The 20,052-nt window shown below is 49.8% G+C and overlaps 1 protein-coding gene across 1 annotated transcript in view; it reads left to right on the forward strand.

Moving 5' to 3' along the window:
• LOC104394580 (collagen alpha-1(XXVII) chain-like) overlaps positions 1–20,052 on the forward strand; it is a gene marked incomplete at its 5' end in the record, with an annotated part of 45,841 nt that overhangs the window by 21,287 nt on the left and 4,502 nt on the right. The window contains 17 exons of the mRNA XM_010004194.1: positions 2,526–2,579; positions 2,688–2,795; positions 4,226–4,279; positions 4,579–4,632; positions 9,190–9,246; positions 9,405–9,458; positions 10,397–10,450; positions 11,105–11,158; positions 12,697–12,750; positions 12,826–12,933; positions 13,323–13,430; positions 14,894–15,001; positions 17,208–17,261; positions 17,836–17,898; positions 18,288–18,341; positions 18,814–18,849; positions 19,881–19,898. Coding sequence (XP_010002496.1) covers positions 2,526–2,579; positions 2,688–2,795; positions 4,226–4,279; positions 4,579–4,632; positions 9,190–9,246; positions 9,405–9,458; positions 10,397–10,450; positions 11,105–11,158; positions 12,697–12,750; positions 12,826–12,933; positions 13,323–13,430; positions 14,894–15,001; positions 17,208–17,261; positions 17,836–17,898; positions 18,288–18,341; positions 18,814–18,849; positions 19,881–19,898 — 1,092 coding nt within the window. The remainder of the gene's footprint in view (positions 1–2,525; positions 2,580–2,687; positions 2,796–4,225; positions 4,280–4,578; positions 4,633–9,189; positions 9,247–9,404; positions 9,459–10,396; positions 10,451–11,104; positions 11,159–12,696; positions 12,751–12,825; positions 12,934–13,322; positions 13,431–14,893; positions 15,002–17,207; positions 17,262–17,835; positions 17,899–18,287; positions 18,342–18,813; positions 18,850–19,880; positions 19,899–20,052) is intronic.

The raw sequence follows: 20,052 nt of genomic DNA on the forward strand, positions 1-20,052 counted from the left end.
CAGAGAAAGCACTGACCTTGTTTGAACACAGCACAGTCTTCTGTGGATCAAGTTTGGTTTTGTGAGCAGGGCTTGGCTGTCAGAGCTGGGCTTATGTTTTGGGATTTTCCCTATCCCAGATCACTCTAACCCTGTATCATGATTGTGGGTACATGAGCAGGGCATGAACCTGAATGCTGGTAGATTTTAGGAGCAGTATGGAAGTTGTATATCTCAGATGGAAAGATTTAAGACCTGAACCTGCCTTCTTGAAAAGCCAAGACGTTTCGCAGTGCAGCGCAGAAGCAAGTTTCAGTCCTGGCTTCCATGAGAGTTATGTCCAGGTTGTACTTCAGACTCTTCTGAAGTAGCTGTGAGTTCCTGGTGGCCTCACTGTGTTGTGTGTCAGTCTCATTTTTTACAGACAGTACCAGCAGCACATCCCCATCCCCGGGATGGAGCAGCAACGCGGAGGTGTGTGTTTCAAGGGCTGTTACAGCACAACAGCTCAGGAGCACGTCTGAGGGTGCACGGTGGTTCTGCTGGAGAGGGTCAAGAGCTTGGCCATCATCAGGGCCAGGAACATGTTTAGCTTAAAACAGCCTTTCACCTCTTTGCAAGAAATGTCTATTGACTGTAATTCCAAAAGATCTTAGTACACAGTTCAGGGAGACTGAAGGAAAAACACTGTGCAGCTCGTTAGAAATCCCAGTTGTCCCCAGTCAGTCTTGTCTTGTTCTGACAGCAAATGTTTGTGAGTGATTCCACCACTCACCCTCTAAATTTTCAAGCATTCCAGCAGTGCTGCAGGGTCTGGGAGCATGACTGAAATGTGGAGGAACTGAGAGACCTGGTAGCAGGTCCAGGGGTGAAGGATGCAGAGCTGGCTGGGAGTGTCACCTCCCAGGCTGCTGCTGTCGCTGCTGAGGGTCGCTCTCTGCTCCTGTCAAAAGTGTAAATCACATGGGTGACACCTGAGGCTTTGGCACCCACAACCCATCCCATGTTGCTGCTCAGCCTCTGTGGGAAAAGAATTCCAGAAGTGATCTCTTGGAAAGTGGAAGCAAAAAAGAGCTAACAAAACCCCCCCGAGCAGTGTGGAAGGGATAACCAAGTGGGATTCGTGTGCCCCTCGGCGGGGACCTGCCTTTTGTGAAGGTCTGGCTGTGTTGGCAGTGGGAGTTCTTGAGATGTCTGACTTAGGTAAAATGAAGCTGTTCCCTTTGGGGGTGTGAAGAACAGGCACAATTCTTTAGGGCTTTAATAAGCCTGAAGGGCTCCTTTGTGTTAAGAGACTCCAGAGGCCTATGTTTCAGACGGGACTGAAAACCCCACGATAAGGCTCTGGCTTTCTAAGGTGCTTTTGTTCAGCTGGGACTGCAGCATCAAGGGCAGTGAAAATGATGCCTTTCAGACTGGGCAGCAGGAGAGCAGAGGGAGAGATGCTGCCCTGGTGTGTAGATGCTGCTGAGAAGTTTGTTTCAGTTGCCAAAAAAGAGGAGTTATTGCCTGCAGTGATGCTTTGGCTTCTTCCTGTCAGGTCCAAAATATGTTGTTGCCTTGCAGCCAACAGAGTCCAACGTGAAATAATGAATTCCCTGGGCTCCCCAAGGAGAGTGGCTGTAGTTGGTTGCTTCTCACAGCTGGTTTCTGCTGTGCCAGGAGAGGTGGCAGGTTCTTCTGTCCATGAGACACTCATGCTCAGGGCACAGAGCAGGCCAGAAGTTCAGTCTCTCGTGGCTGTGGCTCCCACCTGAGGTTTTGCAGCCCACTCCATTTCTAGATGCCTGATCTGTATATTGTGACTTCTGTGTTTTGCTATAATAAAAATAATCCAAACAGAGGGAAGGTTTTTGCACTATGAGCAGAAAGCTGGGCATGGCAGCAGATAGAAAATGAAACCAATGCCTGTTTTCACAAGGTAAAGATCAGGAGAATTGCTGTTGAGGCAATGGTTCCACTGCCAGTACCCCAAAACTATACAAAAAGTAGTGATACCCAAGTCAGTGCCACAGCAGATGGTGAAGGACACAGCAGTGTTTGCAGAGCAGCAGTGCACAGGTGGCAGTTCTGCCTGCAGGACAGAGGAAACACTTTGTGGGGGCCAGGGTAAATGTTTTCCACCTTTCAGCCTTTTTCTTGGGTAGGTTTTCCAGTCCAGCAGGTGCTGTTTCCAAGGAGCACTGCTGAGATATCTCTTTTGTATCCTTGAGGACAGATGGACACATCAGATGGCAGTTTTCCATCACCCACCTGTCTTTGACATGATCTGAAGCTGAAAACACCACCTTTCAGCCACGTTGCCCTGTAGCCACCTGGGCACAGAGATCTTTCCACTTCTAAGCCATGAGGTTTCCCTCTTCCCCATGTGCTGGAGGACACTCCAGCTGCATCACTTCCTAGTCTCCTTGCTGGGTCCTGTAGGGTTAGGACAGGATGGGTGAGGACACTGTCAGGGTTGTGTGTACCAAGGAAGTGGCCTGGGGGTGGTTGGGATGGGACTTCTTTACTTTCCCATTCCAACAGCTGTTTTTCTTCTCTCCTAGGGTCCAGAAGGGAAACCAGGAAAACAGGGGCAAAAGGGCAAACCTGGCCAGAAGGTAGGAACACCTTCTGTTGGTAATATCATCCCTTTTCTTGGATCATCTTTGATATTTATCTGTAGCAGCAGTTTTACCTGGATTAATGTCAATGCTCTTGTTCTACAGGGCAGCAAGGGCTTCCAGGGGCAGCTGGGTGAGATGGGATCTCCAGGGAAGGAGGGGCCAAAGGGGAACCAAGGCCCTAAAGGATCCCGAGGTACCCTGGGACCTATGGTGAGAAGAGCTCTGCAAATGGTCTAACACAACACACAGAAGCATGACTAGCAGGGGTGGCCAGGGGCCTGAAGGAAACACAGAGACTGAAATTGTGTTAGATGAGTTTAATTGGCCAAAACAGCTTCACCCTTGCTCTGAGCAGCACAGGAGAGACTCCACAGTGGTGGTTGAGTTGGTGCCCCATGAACCCAGTTCACATTGCATCATGGTGGCTCTTCACAGCTCCTCAGATGGGCAGAAATGTTGGGGATGTTTCTTGAGAAGGGAGTGAGCTGATAAGCTATTTTTTTGCTAAGATCTTTCCCTTTGAGACTGCAATCATGGCAAGAGCTGCTTCCAAGTCAAACTGTGTTGTTATAAGGAACTCTGCTTTGGACTTCTTCCCTGTTTCTACACCCACTCTTGATCTACTTACCTAAAACACTTGAAGAAAGAAGAAATATTGCCTGGGCAAGGGTTTGAGTTGGGGACCCAAGGTGAGGCTTTCAGAGAGAACAGCAATACTGAGGTGGAGAGGGAAGAAAGTGGATTTGATTTAGGAACATGAGACAAATGCTTTGGGACAGCAGTGGGAATTACACGTATCTCCTCATGCATTGCAGGCTGGTAAGGAAACTTCTTTCACTATAAGTGGTAGAACTTAGTGAAAAAGCAGAAGTTCTTCCTGAACCGGAAACCGCCGCGATGGTTCCGCACAGCAGTGACTGAGGGATGGAGTAAAGGTTCTGCTGATAGCGTTTTCCTGCCCTAAAAATTGTGGCTCCCCATATATCCTCCCTTCATATCCTTTGGCAAAGCCTCCGTGGATTATTTCACAAGCAACAAAGCAATATCTGAGCAGCACTGGGATGATCTCCTCTCTGCCTGGTGCAGAGGGTTTCCCTCCACGCTAAATGGGATTATATGGAAAGTTTGCAATTCACTTTAATCTGATTTAAGCCCTTTTGTTCAGTCTGCTAAAGATGCAATAACCAGCTCTTGCAGTGCCCTCCTCACGACCCAGAAAACTCCTTTCTTGGCCTCAGAACCCATGCCAAAATGTTTGCTCCCTACAGCTTAGGATTAGGTCATGCATGAGAATGGTCTCACTGGTGGACTTCCTAGCACAGAGCTAATTTGGGTATAAAGACATCCAGAAGGGCAGAGGAAGAGCACACACTAGGCAGCCAATTCTGGTAGCAAAGCTGAATGAGGTGGGGATCCTATTGCTAAAGGTTGGTAAAGACACAGTGTGGCCTCCAGGCACCCACATGTAAGAGGTTAAGGCAGGCAGGAGAGCTCAGGTGGCTGCAGCAAAGCAGCAGCAGAGCTGTGGCCACGGCCCCATGTGCTGCCCAGCTTTGCTTTCCACAGCCCTGTGCACCCTCTTCTTGTGGGGCAGCACCCACGGGCTGCTCTCATGGTGCTTTCTGTGCTTGCCTCTCCAGGGTGCTCCAGGAAGGATGGGTGCTCAAGGGGAACCTGGCCTAAAGGGCTACCAGGTAAGGATTTTATTTTCATCCTTCAGCTTCTGTCTGTTCTCAAATGCAACAAAACTGCTACTCCAGGATGTAAAATCTCTGATTTATTTCTAACCTTCAGTTCAGTTTAATTCTTCCTCTAGTCTCTATTTGCACCATCACTACTTCTCCAGATACGTTTGGTTCATCTCTGCCAGGACCCATGTGTCCCTCTGAAGCTGGGGTGGGACAAGGGGCTTGTGAGATCCAGCAGGAGAACAGGAGGACCTTCAGTGAAACAGCTCTCTCCTGTCTCCTCATATGCTGTCTGCTTTCCACAGGGCCATGCAGGACCACCAGGGCCAATTGGACCACCAGGGCCAAAGGGGGAAAAGGTAAGTTCACTGAGTTTATCCATCTCAACTTCCACTGGGGTGGGAGCTGAGCTGGTGTAGGGACAGTGGTCCCCCTGCCACAGCACCCAGGCAGCTGCCCTCTCCACCTGTACCTGCAGTACGGGCACAGGTGCCTCCTCCACAGCACGGCCACCTCCCTGACTCCTACTCCAGCTTTTCTTCTGCCAACCAGCTCTGGGACACCCGTGCCACTGGCACCTGCTGCCCAGACACCTCGTGCCCTTGTGCCGGTGACTGAGCCTGTGTTCTGGGGACACGTTTTTCCTGCACCCACAGAAACTCTGCACAATCCCCAAGCCAAAAGAAATGAGACCAGTAGCTTTCTGTGACCGAGCCAGGATAGCCCCCTGCACAAACTAGCTGCTCTTCAGCAAGGAGCTCCAGCTGGGCTTCACTCAGCTGCTGGCAAGCGAGGCAGAACTGGTCTCCTCTCCATCACCCTTGCTCCATTTTCCTCCTTGCCTGCCACCCCCTTCCCTTGCTCATCCCCCCCACTCCTCCACCAGCCCCTTGTGCAGCTGCTGGAGTCAGAGTCCTCTTTCCACAGCGTTTTTCCCCTTGTGCTGAGTCAGCAGGGCCATAACCAGCTCAGGCTGGAGAATGACTCACGCTGTAGTGGTTTCCTGTCAGCAGAGCCGTCTGCTCCCTGCTCCAAGGACAGGATGGCCCAGCTGGCCTTGCCTGGGCTCACAGAGCCCCTGCAGCCCTTCACGTGCCTTCAGCAGTGATGCTCCCACCCCTGGAGTGGGAAGGGAAGTGATGATGACTGGGACTGGTCAGGAGTGGGGTCCCCATCCAGAGGAATGGTGCACGAATGTGTGTCACTCATTTTCCGCTCCCCATTGTGTTCAGCTTCCCCTCTGCACACAGGGGCAATGCAGCTGCACATCTGCAAGCAGGAGCTTTGTTGCTTCTAAAAGGTGTTTGTGGGATAGAGATGCCAAGGGCTTGTCTGTTCTGACTGTGTCCTTGCAGCTCAGGTGTCAGGGCACCCTGTTCATGCTGCTCTCTGTGCTCTGCCCAGAGACTCCTTCTCCAGCAGGGGGTCTGTGCTGGTGGGCAGGAGTTGGGGCAGGGTGAGCTGTTGTGTTCTGCTAAGATGTTCACACGCCTCAGAAATTTTGCTTTGGGGATGAACAATGTTCATGCTGCTTTTTCTCACATCTCCTGCTGCTAAAACACATCTGTGGAGGAACAGCCAGTGATGTCCCTGCTGCTCCACATCCCCATCCCTGCCTTGCTGAATTTCCTCTCCACTCCAGCCTTTCTGACCATTCCCCATCCTCTTTCCAAGCTGCCCCTCTTGCTTTTCCAGACTTCAGCAACATTCCTCCTCAGGTGTATTCTGAGTGGCCATGTGGCAGGTGACAACCAAACACAACCAGCCCAGGATTATTAGTGAGAGCCTGGCCAGAGGTTTGTCCCAGTCCCACGGCTGAAACTTGAGCATTCTGGCAAAAAGTTGTAAGCTGTGACCACCAAAAGATCAGCCATTGGCCTTCCAGCAGGAGTAAGGGATGTGCAGATATGTATCTCAGTTGCTTAAACTGCAGCTGTTGTTTTATTTTAAAACATTGGAAGTTGCCATCTTCTTGAAAGCTCCCATTGTTTCAGTACCAAATGGTCCCCATTATTAATCTGAAGTGCTCAGGGAAGCACCCTCCCCTTCATCAACAAAACACTCTGCAAATGGACACTAGAAGAAGGTCCCCTCGGAGATAACAGGGATCTAGTGACATCAGATCACAGCAAAGCTGATGATAAAATGAATTCTACATGCAACTATAGAAGCTGCAGCCTGGCGAAGACACCAAAGTATCTGATTCATCCTGCTGAGAAGAGTCAGGTCTGTTAATGACCATCAGCAGCCAGACCTCACTCACCTCTTGTCTGGAGGGTGAGCAGGTGTGCTGGCCCCTTGCAGGGGAGCAGCTCCAGCTGAACCAGGGGAGCACAGCAGCACGTGCTGAGCCTCCAGAACCTGTTCCTGCAGCATCCAGGTGCTCCACAAAAGTCTTGCATCTCAGTTTTCATATCCATCCATCCTTATCTCCTGAGAGACGCCTGGATCCCAGCCTAAGGATAGACAGATTCCTTCCCCCTGGACATCTGCAGCCTCCCTCACACACGCAAACAGGAAAATAGAAGCCTGAACTGGAGAAAGGAGAAGGAAACTGACATGGGACTGGGACCCCTCTGGGAGCTTCGTACGATGTGGAGAACTAGGCTGTGCTGAAGAGGGAGGATCTATAATGGTGGGGAAGGTCTTCCCTTTTCCAGAGCAGAAAGCAGTTTGGTGAGAGGCATTTTTGTGGAATCCAGCTGCCTTGTGCCACACCAGCCAGCAGCTCTGCTGCGTTTCATACTTCTAGAGCTCCTCAAAGAGGCCTTGCTCAGAGCAGACGCCTGCACTTGGCAGCTGCTTAAAGCAGTCCAGATGGGATCCTTTTAAAAATTACAAACTGGTGTATCTCACTTTGGGACAGCAGCCAATAACAACAAGCCTTCCCTTCTTCTCCATGCATTTTCCATTTGTATCCCAACATGTTTACTTTGCTGCCCTTTACTCTAACTTTTTTTCGCTGCAACTTTCCGAGGAGCGAGCACAGACCTTTCATCTCCCTCTTGAGCAGCTGAGGCATCAGGAAGTCCTGGAGCAGTTTGGTCTTGCAGCCCTAGAGCTGACCAGGCTGCAGGATATTTTCTACTCAGAAGACAAAGGACAAGGTGGGAATCAAGGGGGCACAAAGCCACAACTCAGCTTTGGGGAGGAAGTCTGTGGGTCTTGATGCTCTTCAAGAGTCCCCAGAAATAGGAGCTTTCTTTGAGCTCAGCTCAGCTCCCAGATGGCAAGGTGTTCACATCCTGTTTGGGAAGAAGCAACCAGTGCCAAGACTCTGCACAGGAACACGTACACTGGGATTCTTTTTTTTTTTTCCTGAGACTTGAGAAATGGTGGGTTTGTTTCCCTTCTAGCCTACATTCCTTTGATAGTGGCTAGAAAGCAAACCAGTTGCCAGGTGTTCTGCTGCTGACTTCAAGCAGCAAGTTCAGTAGCACTGGAAACTGTTGGCAGAGGCTGCTCAGCATGACTTCCCTTCCTCTCTACTCTGCCACCCAAATTTCTCCATCCATATTGCTCAGTACCATATATTCTCAAGCCAGCCTGGCACAATTTCTCCCTATATTTCTTCTACCATGATTCCTCCCCAGAACCTCAGACAAATATTCCAGAGCTCCCCACCCAGCACACAATCTTTCAAGGCAGTATAACCATCACCTGTGTGTATGTATGAAATCCTGGCAAGATTCATCATCATGGCAGCAGCAGGGAAAGAAAATGTCACCAAGCTTGTCATGGAGAGAGACACACTGAGCTCTTTGCTACCTGTTGAGGGTCACTGCAAGGATTTTGCCAAATCTTGGGCCTCATTCTGCCAAGCTGAACATGTTGATGCTGGTGCTCAGTCCATGAGAAGTCAGTGTGGGTCAGTGTTCTCTCTCAGCAGTGGCACAGTCCTGGTTCCAAGCCATGACAACCCAGTTCCTACAGAAAATAAGTTACTGGCTCTACTCCCTGAGTGTTTTCCCCCAAGGGTTACCCACTGCTCCAGGTGTGTCTTGACCAAACATCAGGTACAAGCAACACACCCCAGATGCCTTCTCCCAGGATCACTGAGAACTTGCCCTCACTATCAGCAGCTGCAACTCAGAAGATGAGAGTAGCCCAGAGAGAAAGTTAAAGATAGTCATCAATGTACCTGAAAGGGCTGATGGAACCAGTGAGAGTTATACAAGCCTGTGGAAAACTTGTCTCTGCCTAACTGTGGTGAATTGGATGTTGGCTCTAGGAGCACCCCAAGCCCTCCAAACACAGCAACTCCACTTTGCCAGGACCCCCAGACCTCCTCTCTGCAGTAGCTGCAACATCAAAGGAGCTCTGAGACATGTTCATCCTGAGGAGCCAGAGAGTCAGTGACACGAAGCAGCCAAAAAAACTGGAGGAGCTGGAATGTAACTTGTCTTCCATGGGGAGCAAAGCAAGAGCCATCTCCAAGAGAAAAGACACCACCATGACCCTGAGTAACACAACAGAGTCTAAAAAACTGGTGTCTGTGTCAAGTCTTGAGGGATCTCTCTGTGGATGTTTCAGAGAGACCTCAGCTATAAATACTCTGGGTGATGTTATCTACCAGTCAGACCATGAGCTCTGAGCTCTTGTTCTGGAGCATCTCATCAGGAGAGAAGCTGCTCACACAGACTTGCTTTGGATTAAAAGTTAGTGAATTCAAGAGGGGCTTTGACTTATTAGCCTAGGATATGAAAGGACTGGATGGGGTCAGTACAGAAGCATCTGCCATATAATCTGTTGTCTATATTATAAATACTAATATATTATCTGTTCTAGTTGGAGGTGTTCCTGCTTATTGTAGGGGGATTGGACTAGATGACCTTTCTAGGTCCCTTCCAACTCCATACATTACATAACTCTGTGTTTCTACAATTCTATATTAATACCAGCATTTTTATTCACAGGGAGAACAAGGTGATGATGGGAAGGTGGAAGGCCCACAGGGACCACCTGGAGACAGAGTAAGATGTTAAATCCCTCCTCTAGTCAATCCTGGCCTGATTTTTGCAGGTGGATGGGTTGGGTTGCTGCCTTACTTGTAGAGCAGTCACAAACCATGGAGAAATTGCAGGTGACAGATTGTTTACTTCCACCTGAAGTCTTTGTTGTGTTGTTGTAGGGCCCTGTTGGTGACAGAGGTGATCGAGGGGAGCCTGGAGACCCTGGGTATCCTGTGAGTCTTGTTCCAAACACATGATTTAAAAATGTCTGTCTTGGGGAAGTGCTTCCAATCTGCATCAGCCCACAAAAGGTTTGCCCTTTGCCCTGTAGTCATGACTGAGAACCCACTGTTGTTCTTTGCCAACTGCAGCACGTGGCTGTGTCTCAAAGGAGGAATAGTTTGGGTGTCTTTGCCTGAAGTGGTGGGAATTGTGCTGAAGGCAAATGTAGGTCCTGCAGGGCAGCATCTCACAGGCACCTGAGCACACTAGACTGAAAAAAACAAGCAGGACCATCTCATCAGAAGTATTTGTGATTATCAAGGAAATACCCTGGGGAAGGTCTGTACAAGAGAGGTCCTGTCAGTGCTGGACAAAATTCAGGACTGATATGCCCATGGCTCTTGACTCTTTCAAGGGAAGTTCTGTTATCTTGGAGGTTTGGAAGCTTCCAGAACCTTATTGGGATTTGTCTCAAAAGCAAGACAAGGGGTATGAACTGTTCTCCTGTGCTCCTGATGCCCTCTTTGCAGGACATCCCCAGCTGATTGCTGCTGATCAGCACAGGCTCTGTGGACTGTCTTACCTCTCCCCAAAAGCAGCAGGGCAGGGCAGCCCATTGCAATCATGTACAGCAGAGTGGTGGTCGTGCTGCTGCTTCCCTGTGCAGGACAGCAGCCTCCAGCTGCCACTGCCACCAGTGCTGGGGAGATGCATTAGGAAGCCTCCTTTGCTGCCTAGATGGTGATTAGAAGTTCCCCTTGGCTGTTTCTTTCCAATCCATGTCCATGGGAGCACGTGCACTGCCCACAAGCTGCAACATCTCTGTCTTAGCAGAATGCAGAGAAGTGTCTCCTCTCCTGCCCCCTTCATTGTTGCATCCACTTGTGCTTCCCACTGTCACAAAGGCACTGGAGAATAAACACGTGTTCCCTCTTGCTTTTGATTTTAGGGTCAAGAAGGGCTTGATGGAGAAAGAGGAAAACCTGGACAACAAGGCTTACCTGTAAGAGATGCTGCTTTATTGTAAGCTACCCAGTGTCACCTGCCTGTGGGAGAAGGCAGGGAGGGAGGGAGGAAGGTGGGCTGAGCTGTGAAGTGCAACCTGTGCATTTCCAGAAGCCAGGCCTGTGGATGGGCACTGGGAGTCACACGTTGAGACTCATCAATGAGTGACAGAACAGGGGGCACTCCCAGAAGGCCCTGGTTCCCTAATCTCTCATATCCAGGTGAAATGAAGGAAAGAGCTGCAGGCTGCAAAAAGGAGGTCCCACCAACACTTACAGATGGAGTCACTGTATGAACTGCCTGTTCAGCACGTGGCTTCTGCAGTCCATGGCTCAAAACCTCCTGCTCACTTCCCAGCAGCATTTTCCAGGTGCCATCTGGAATTTAGTGAATTATTTCCACAAACACAAACACCACCCAAGTGAGGGGGTAGCATTGCTTCTTCTCCTGTTGACACCCTGTTAAATGCTCTCCAGAGACTGTTCCTTGCTCCTTTTTCCCCAGGAGGCCTGTCTGAGCCCTGGCTGCTCCCCTGAATTGTTTCCCTCTGGTCAGAGTTGTTAGGGCACCAAAAAATGCTGTTCTTTGTACTTCACACAAGATACTGCCAGAAGAGAATTTCAAGCAGATTTTTCTTGCTTATATTTTGCAGGGGCATCCTGGACCACCAGGCCAGCCAGGAGCAAAGGGTTCCAAAGGTGATGTGGTAGGTTTCAGCAGGGTGGATTTCTAGTGTCCCAAGATTAAAGAAAACGTCTAATTGAGAAGAGCCCCATGTTTTTGCCCAGCATGTGTGATTTGGCCCGTGGTCTGTGCCTTGAGGAACTGTGGAGAACCTAGTGGGAGGGCTGTAAACATGTATTGGAGTGTCCAAACCCAACAGTGGGTTGGCTTTGTGGAGCTGAAGAAGATCAAGGCAATTACAGCTCCAGCATGATGGGTGAATCTTGGGCAGGTCTTTAGTCATTGCCAGGGGTTGTGTCTCTTCCCCATACCCCTGTTTGTGGTGCCTCCAGCCACAGCTGGCTCGTCTGTCCCTGAGGAGCTCTGGGCCAGGCAAATGTTTCTCTCTTCCACTGGAATTGTAAACTTTTCTGGCTTGAAACCTTCCAGATTTGGAGTCCATTTATCCATGCAGTTCTTAAGTTCCTTGGAAGAGTCCCTCTAATTTCTTCCACTTAGTGAGCAAGAAACACAGCACACTTGGGTCCTTCAAGGTTCACTGGGGTACCTCATGCCTACTCCTATCTCCACATCTGGCTGTAATGAGCTTGCTAATTGTTCTCACAGATCCAAGACTTTACTTGCTAAAACATAAGTATGTGACCTCAATACTCAGCAAATTCCTGCTCCCTTTTGGCAGATGTCAGGATTTTTAATCTGACCCTGCTGGGGTAATGCCAGAAGATAGTTTAACCTACAGTAGGTGTTCTTGGCAAAAGGCACACCAGTCAATAAGATAAACAAACTCTGCCCATGGATGGGTGATCTGGAACTGCCTTGAGGTCTAATGAATAGCAGAAAAAGCAGCCCCAGGAGTATTTCTTTCATGTAGCTGGCCTGCCTGGTCCTCTGCAGATGGAGAAACAATGCAGAGAAAACTCAGCCCTTCAATTTGAAAGTGCTTTAGTACATGACTTCACTGAGAGAGCCCTGGTGAAGGTGATGAGGCTGAGTTTTCCATTCGTTTTGCAGGAATTAATCCTTTCTACAGCTAATAAACCTCAGGAGTATTTCTTTTACCTCTTTATTCACAAAGCAGCTTTGCAAACTGTAGACACAAGATACCCTTTTCATTTCCATTAACTTTCCAAAGCTGAGGGAACTACCTCACAGGGCAAAGCCCTTCCTGAACACTCGGGGTCCTTGGTTCAGCACCATCCTGAGCTGACAGAGGACACAGGTTTTAAGCAACTTGTTCTATTGTTTGCCAGGGCACTGAGTCCTCCCTCGACTCCATCCTGCTTTATTTGTCCTCATCTGCTCTTTATTAGGAAAAATGTAGGTCCTTGCCTTCTAGCTATTCATTCCTGCCCTAGAACTCTGAAGTCCTACAAAGAATCACTTGTAATAAAACCAAACAGCAGCTCGTTTGCCAGTGTTGGAGCCACTGACTTTATAAACCTCCTTTTTAGAAAGCTCTTTCCAACCATTATCCAAAAGCACACCGTGAAGTCAGGCTCCCAAGTGGAGCTGTGCTAGAACTGCTGCAATTTTAGATGTTTGTCTTTTTTTCCCTCACAGGGTCAAAAAGGGAAGCAAGGAGCCCGGGGCGGCGCGGGGAGCCGGGGCTCACCGGTAGGTAGAAATTCAGTTCTTTGTCCCAGAAAATGCTGTCCAGGAGCTCCCTCACTAACACCTTTGTGATTTTAGGGCATCCTTGGGCTACCAGGTCCTCGAGGAGTGGTGGGAAGGCAGGGTCAAGAGGGTGCCCCTGGAGTGGATGGAGTGCCTGGCAAGGATGGCGTGCCTGGGGTGCTGGTGAGTTTGCAGCTGTAACCTCATCAACAGCCAACACAGCTTAGGAGCTGGAAAACTAAAAGGTAGCACAGAAGAAATAGATGTAGTCCAGCTATTGATAGTCCAGTTTCCATGTACCCAGAGCGGATTGTACCCACCTCTCCATATCTCACCCGCACAGAGAGGCAGCAGCTGCCTTTGCAAGGGCAGGGCTGTTAATTAAGGAGGGTTTCTAGCCTGGCAGGTGCTCTGCATGCACAGATGCTGTGGACAGCTCTGCAAGTCCAGCCCTGCCCAAACACATGGTGCTTGTTGAGGACAAAGTCACACCACTCCCCTGTCCTCCCAGAAGCTGTGCAGAGGTGGAAAGAACATCTTGTTTCATAACCTCTTCCTGGTTTCTTCTCTAGGGAGAGCAGGGTGATGATGGGGAAGAAGGTGTGACAGGGATGTCAGGCAAAAGGGGGAACCCTGGCATACCTGGACTCCCTGGGGCACAAGGACCACCAGGATTCAAGGTGAGTTTCTGACTCCCTAAGATACTGCTACAAGCAATCCAGTCTGTGAGCCTGGTGTCTTTAGAGCTTGGATTCTCCAAGGTCTAATGAAGTCCCAACTGCCACCACTGTCTTTCACTTAGCTAGAGGCTCAGTAGATCCTTCTCCTCATCTATCCATCCATCCATCCATCCATCCATCCATCCATCCATCCATCCATCCATCTATCCATCCATCCATCCATCCATCCTCATGACATTCACAGCAGCTGAATGTCCCAGACACCTTTCCTTCTTTGTCAAAGTTCACTGAGCTCAGGAGCCTACAGATGCACATACCCACCCTATGAACACTTCAGCCTTCCTTCATTACAAACCTGGCTAAAAATAACATGACAGAAGTTGCAAAGGAACTGCTACAGCCTGCCTGTAGGATGCCCAGGATTGATGACTCCATGGGAAATTGGGTGTCCTCTAGCTCTTACCCTGAAAGGTTTGAACTGCTGAAGGGCAATTTGTGCCTTTTCTTGGAAAAGTTGGAACCAGTATGGGTTTGGACATCACTCTGGGTGGAAGCAGGGATGAAGTGCTTTAGTGACCCTGGGGCTTCCTCGTGGACCTTGTCCTGGTCCAGGTTGGCCACAGGATCTAAACTGAGCAATTCAGCTGTTTGTAGAAAGGGAAAAGGAAGACTCCAGCTGGATTTGTGGAGGCTATCAGGTCTGATTTAAATTATGCCTCCCATAACACTTCACTCTTCAACTGTCACTTGCTGCCCTCCAGCTGCCCTGGGTAGAATAACATCCTGTTCCCAGAAGTGACTGGAAGACCCTTGTGTCGTATGACAGACTCATATCCTGGCTCCAGCTAAATTTGTTGCCCCTTTTCCAGCAGCTCAACCATCCTTTGCTCCTCTCTGAGACCATCCCAGATCGAGTGGCTGGGGCTTGTTCTGCTCCTGACACTTGGCAGGGGGGAGAGGTGGGGAGCACAGGGTGGTGCTGAGCCCCAGGAGCCCTTCTCTTGTCCTTGGGCTGTGGAGTTGGTGCTGGGGGCAACATTGGCTTTGCACCCTCAGGATTGAAGTCCTCCCTCCAGCTGAAGTCTTGGCATGACCTCAACATTTTAGATGGATTAATCATCAATTGCTGCCTGCTGGGGGGAAGAGCTGGCGAGAAGCTGCAGGGCAGGGCAGGCAGAGGACATGTCCCCCCGTGCTGTCCTTAGCCCTGGGGCAGGCAGTACTGCTCTGCTGGAGCTTCTGCCCTGTGTGAAGCCCAGGAGGGGACCCAGCCATGCCCGTGCTCTCACTCTGTGCATCCTGCAACAATCTGCCCTTGCAGACCTGAGGCATCTCCTGATGAAACCACATTCCTTATCCCAACGAGCCACTCCTCTCCAGCTTTCCATCTATGGCTGTTTTGGCTGAGTGTTGTTATATTTAGCTCCTAACCCTCGGAATTACTTGAACTCTGTTATTTTTAGGGTGAAAGAGGATTGCCTGGACAGACTGGCCAAACAGGGAAGCGAGGATCCTCAGGAGGAACGGGCCTTCCAGGGAGCCCTGGTGACCCAGGACCCAAAGGACAGCCGGTCAGTGATGAACAGAGCTCATCAGCCCTGACTCCAAGCTGTCTCCTCCAGGAGAGGGTGCAGAGCCACAGGCTGGGATAGCAGGGTGAACCCTTCAAGGGTCTTTTACAGGAGAACCCATAACCAGGTCATGTGTGAGCCCAGAAGCATCAACAGCAGCTCAGCTCTCTCCAGGCTGCTCCCTCCCATGCTCCTCACTGCTCACTCATGCACAGAGGTGTCTGATCCAGGGCTGTGTCCCCAGACAGCCTGACTGTCCATGTCACCCTGTGCCTGTGGGTCAGGCTGGGGTGTGTGCTGGCAGCCAGAGCCATCTCCCCAGCCCTCAGCAGTGTCTTGGATCAGAGTTGTTCTGAGGGCCATGCGTGGAGCCCAGGGCTGTGGGGAGCAGGAGCAGAACTGTGCACTCCAAACCATCCAAAAGCTGCCAAGGAGGGGCTGTAGCTCCACTGGGACATGCAGGAGGTGCAGGAGCAGGCATCCCCAGTGCAGTTGTGGGGACAGTGGGACTGTGAGCTCAGAGCAGTGGGAGAAACACCGAGAGCCCCATTGGAAGCAGAGGTTCAATTCCCCCACGTGTCTCCAAGGCTCCTCATCCTCAGTGCTTTGATGGTCCTGCTGGTGGGGTTGTCCACTTCAGCACTGAGGTGTCACACTCCATCAGCCTGGGGCTACACTAAGAATACTTAAACTATTTGGACTGGGACCACCATCAGAGGTTCTAGCTAGGCCACAGAAATAAAACTAAACCAGGAAAAGAGAGATTAGAACCGATACAAAACGGGACAAGATTAATCCCAACTACCCCAATTAAAACATCCTTGTTTGTCTATTTTACACCAAGCCCTGAGAAGGCAGTGCTCAAGCTGAAAGGCAGTAGCCAGCAACACAGTAAGATCATTTTGCCTCCTGTGTCCACCAGTGCCAGGTTCATTTGCCCCTAAAGGCCATTGCTGCAGGAGTAGTGATCAGGTCCCCTGAGCTGAGATGACGTGGCATTTAAACCCTTTGACTTCACATTGACTTCTCCCAAAACACCTGTAGAAAGAGGGTTTGGCTGGTTCTCCTAGTGCAGGACAGACCTTGGTCCTCCCTTAGTAGCAGTTTTCCTTTCCAGGATCCATAAATGGGCAGTGTAATCAATTTGTATCCTTGGAAAGTTTCTTAGGCTCCACCGAGTCCAACCAATCTCCTTCTTGCTAAGCAGTTTCTCACTGTCCTAGCAGGAAAAAAATTCCTAACCCTGAGATCTCTAGATTTCCTGTGGAATAACCTTGGAATTGTGGTGGTGGAAAACCCCATCACTCGGGTCATGTACAACTGGGCTGATCAAGACATTATAAAACGTCCCATCAAGTACAATCCAGCACAGGTCACCTAGTCCTGCCCAGAGTCCAAAAAAGCCTTTTCCATCTCTATTGTTACTGAGGCTGTTTATGAATCATCTGGAGTGTGGTTTTGGCCCTTTTTTTAATAAAAAAACATTGAATCATTTCACGTTTTGACATCTGAGAAGCCCAGAACTATCCAAGGACACACATCTCACACGTGATGAAATGAGGGTGTTTATGCAAGGCCGTGACACCCAGCGTGGGTTTCTTTATTCTCAGGGTGCTTGTTATGTGCTAATCCAAGCTTGATGACCTTCCAAATATGTTATTAGTATTTTTCTTCAGAAATTGAGCAAAAAAATCCCTTCAGAGTTGAACAGGGAAAGGATTCCAGGATGTGCATGCTAGTCCTGGGTTTGAGTGGGTGGTTGTGTTGCAGGAACTTTTTTGACAGCTTGGACAAGCATAGTTTGAAATCACCCTTCACTGTGTCAGTCCAGTTGGTGTTAGAAATAAAGGAAAAGGTGTTTTGCTGCATGAACTTCCAAGATCAATCTCAGAGTAGATGATCTGTGCTGACTGTGTTCTAGCTAGACAAGATTCTGCTAGACATGGGGCAGCTGAGCCTCCCATCTGGGGGCAAAAAGATCTATGAGTCTGTGGGATATCCTGGAGATGCTGACATTTATGTCATTCCTCCTTTGGATTTCTTTCCTACTTCCTTCTCCTCAGACCCACTTGGACTGAGGAATCCTCATGGATTTCTCTTTCTCTGAAGCTGCTGAACTCTGGGTGCATCTTTGGGTGACCAGCCCCTCAACATGAACTCACTGCTGTTCTTTGTTCTTTGTGTTTGCCTTGGCTGTTCCTTGCAGGGAGACTTTGGCGAGGCAGGATTCCCTGGGATTGCAGGCATGTTTGGGCCAAAGGTAAGAGGCTTTCCTGGGACCAGTTGGCTTTCTAGCCTCTCCTTACTGGGGAAAGACAGTGCAATCAGTGCTTGTTGCAGAGACACCATTAGAAGCTCTGAAGAAACTACTGAAATTGAATCATGATTCCATCTTTCTTTACACATTGTTAAATGAGTGTGCACTTACACTTTGTTGGAGTTAATTCCTGTTAAAATTAGTTGACAGCAGAGAGGAAAAGAGCTGTCCTGTAGGACCTAGGGCTGTTTTTCCCACCTGAATGTCTTTCAGACACTTGTATTTCCAGCATTAGTCAGTACCTGAGACACCAATGCACATTCCTGCTTCTGAGAGCCCTGATGTGAAATGTACTCTTTTTATCAGCATATCATTTTCCTGGGGAAGGGGGACCTGTTCATTTCAGTAGAAAGGGCTTGGAAAACAGGAGTGAGAAATGATTTGGGTTTTTTAATTTGACCTTCCTGTTCCCATGACCAAGAGGCAGCCCCTGTGTCCCTGCAGCAGGGCTGTGAGCAAGGGCATAGAAATGGAGAATGTTTGTTAAAGGGACCTGGGGTCTCCTTTTTGCTTGCAGGGTCCCCCAGGAGACTTTGGTTTCAAAGGCATTCAGGGACCACGTGGGCCACCCGGTCTCATGGTGAGTGGTTTCCCAGTTTGGTTTGGGAGGGTTTCCTTCCTTCCTCCACCCCCTATCCCTGTGAGCCCTGGTACCACCCCTGAGGCACCCAAACACATCTGTAGGTGACCAGCCAGGTCTCTTTTGCCTCGAGACAGTTGTGCTGCTGTGACCACTGCACAGACCACTCCAGCTACACTGAAATCTTTCTAATTCTGGAATTTCTGAGGTCTGACATGGCTTGTGGCAAGAGGGCCTGTGGACCCCTGTTCTGAAACAGGGTTTTATTTCAGCTACAGCAAATACCTCCATCATGTCACTGAAAAGCAGCAAAGAGAGGCAGTGTCTTTACCAAGTCTGCTGTGGTAAAAGTGAGCATCAGTTCCCATGCATATCTTTTCTTTTTCCAGGGAAAAGAAGGAATTATTGGTCCTCTTGGCATTCAGGGTCCCACGGGAAGCCCAGTAAGTAGCTGAGTTTTTTTCTGCCTGAATTTTTCAGAAGAGCAAAATGATCCTAAGTCCTGCTATAAAGAGGGAAACAAAATGGGCTTTCAAGATGAGCAGCAGGTTTTACTCTCTGGCTGCATGTGTAGTTGCAGGGGGATGATTTGCTTCAAAATGAGGAACAACTCTACCTGAGTGCAAGTTTTGCATAAAGCTGCTCCAGGTTTGGTACAGAGCCTGCTTCTGGCAGAGATGAAAACCAGGAAGATTAACTCAAACATTGCCAAAATGTAATAGGTAATATGTATTAGTAATAGTAATACCAGTAATAGGTATTTTTTTGCCTTGGGATGGGTAGGCCAATAGGGCAACCTGAGCTGGTTTGTGGGGAGATTAACTTGGGTCCTTGCAAGGAGCTTCTGGGTGGTGACACGTCCTGGCAGAGCAGCTCTCTGATGGTCACTGACAACCACCTCCTGCACCTTCACAGGGGCCCAAGGGAGACAAAGGCAGCCGTGGAGAAATGGTGAGTGCTGCTCCACACCCTGGGGCATGTCCTGCTGTAACAGGGTCCCTGTGGTCACATCCTGCTGTTAACAGGGCCCCTCTGAGCTACTGGGAGTCCCACTGGGCTCCGCTGCCCCCGCTCGGGCTCTGGCTGGATGTGGTGGCATCAGGATCCCATGGGGGCAAGACATAGAATCAGAGAATGGTTTGGGTTGGAAGGGACCTTAAAGATCACCTAGATCCAACCCCCCTGCACATGCCCATCTATACACACGTGCACACACGTGTTGCACACCCATCCGTGTGTGCACACACGTATTGCACACCCATCCATGTGTGCACACGTATTGCACACCCATCCTTGTGTGCACATACATATTGCACACCCATCCATGTGTGCACACACGTATTGCACACCCATCCGTGTGTGCACACACGTATTGCACACCCATCCATGTGTGCACACATACTCCCACTCTGCTGTTAAAATTTCCATTTCCTTCACCTGCTCACAGAGCAAGAGCTGACACTGTCCCAGGTTAGCTATGATCAGGGCATCTCTCCAGGAACAGCCCCCAGTGATGAGCAGCCCAAAAAGCCACACAGGCTGTCCCTGCCAGGGGCACAGGAGCTGTCTCAGCAGCAGGTGGCCCAGGGGTTTCCCCACAGCTGTGGCAGCAGTGCCAGGGCACCTCCTCGCCTTCTGCTCTTCCTCTGGCCCCCTCCTTTTACACCACCTCATAGCTCCTCGGTGCTCTCACCAAACAGGGGGTGTGGGACATGCTGCAGACCTGCTGTTCATCCTCCCTGTTACCCAAAACTCAGGTGCCCTGCTCTCCAGGTTGCTTCCTTCAGCAACCAGTGGTTGTTCCTGCACATGGAGGCTTAGTCCAGGCATCAGAGCCCAGCAAACTCCATCCTTCCAGTGCAGCACCCAGCCCTGGCTCAGGCACCTCAGGAACCACACAAGGCTGCACAGGGAGATTTGGGGTTATTAATCAGCATCTTCTGACAGAGTCTTCCTTTCTTTTTCTTCCTGTTTCCTCACAGGGTCTGCAAGGTCCAAGGGTGAGTATTTGAAATCTTTTTTTTACTATGTCTTCTATTTACACAAAACAGCTGCTTTTAGCTGCAGGGTGGGGAACTGTGCACACAGGGAACGGGAAAAGTCCCTGGGGATGTGGCATTAATGACAGTTATGGAGCTCAGGGCTGGGAACAAG

The sequence above is a fragment of the Chaetura pelagica genome, unplaced genomic scaffold (genome assembly GCF_000747805.2).
Source record: "Chaetura pelagica isolate M959 unplaced genomic scaffold, ChaPel_1.0 scaffold1158, whole genome shotgun sequence".
Lineage (NCBI taxonomy): Eukaryota > Metazoa > Chordata > Aves > Apodiformes > Apodidae > Chaetura > Chaetura pelagica.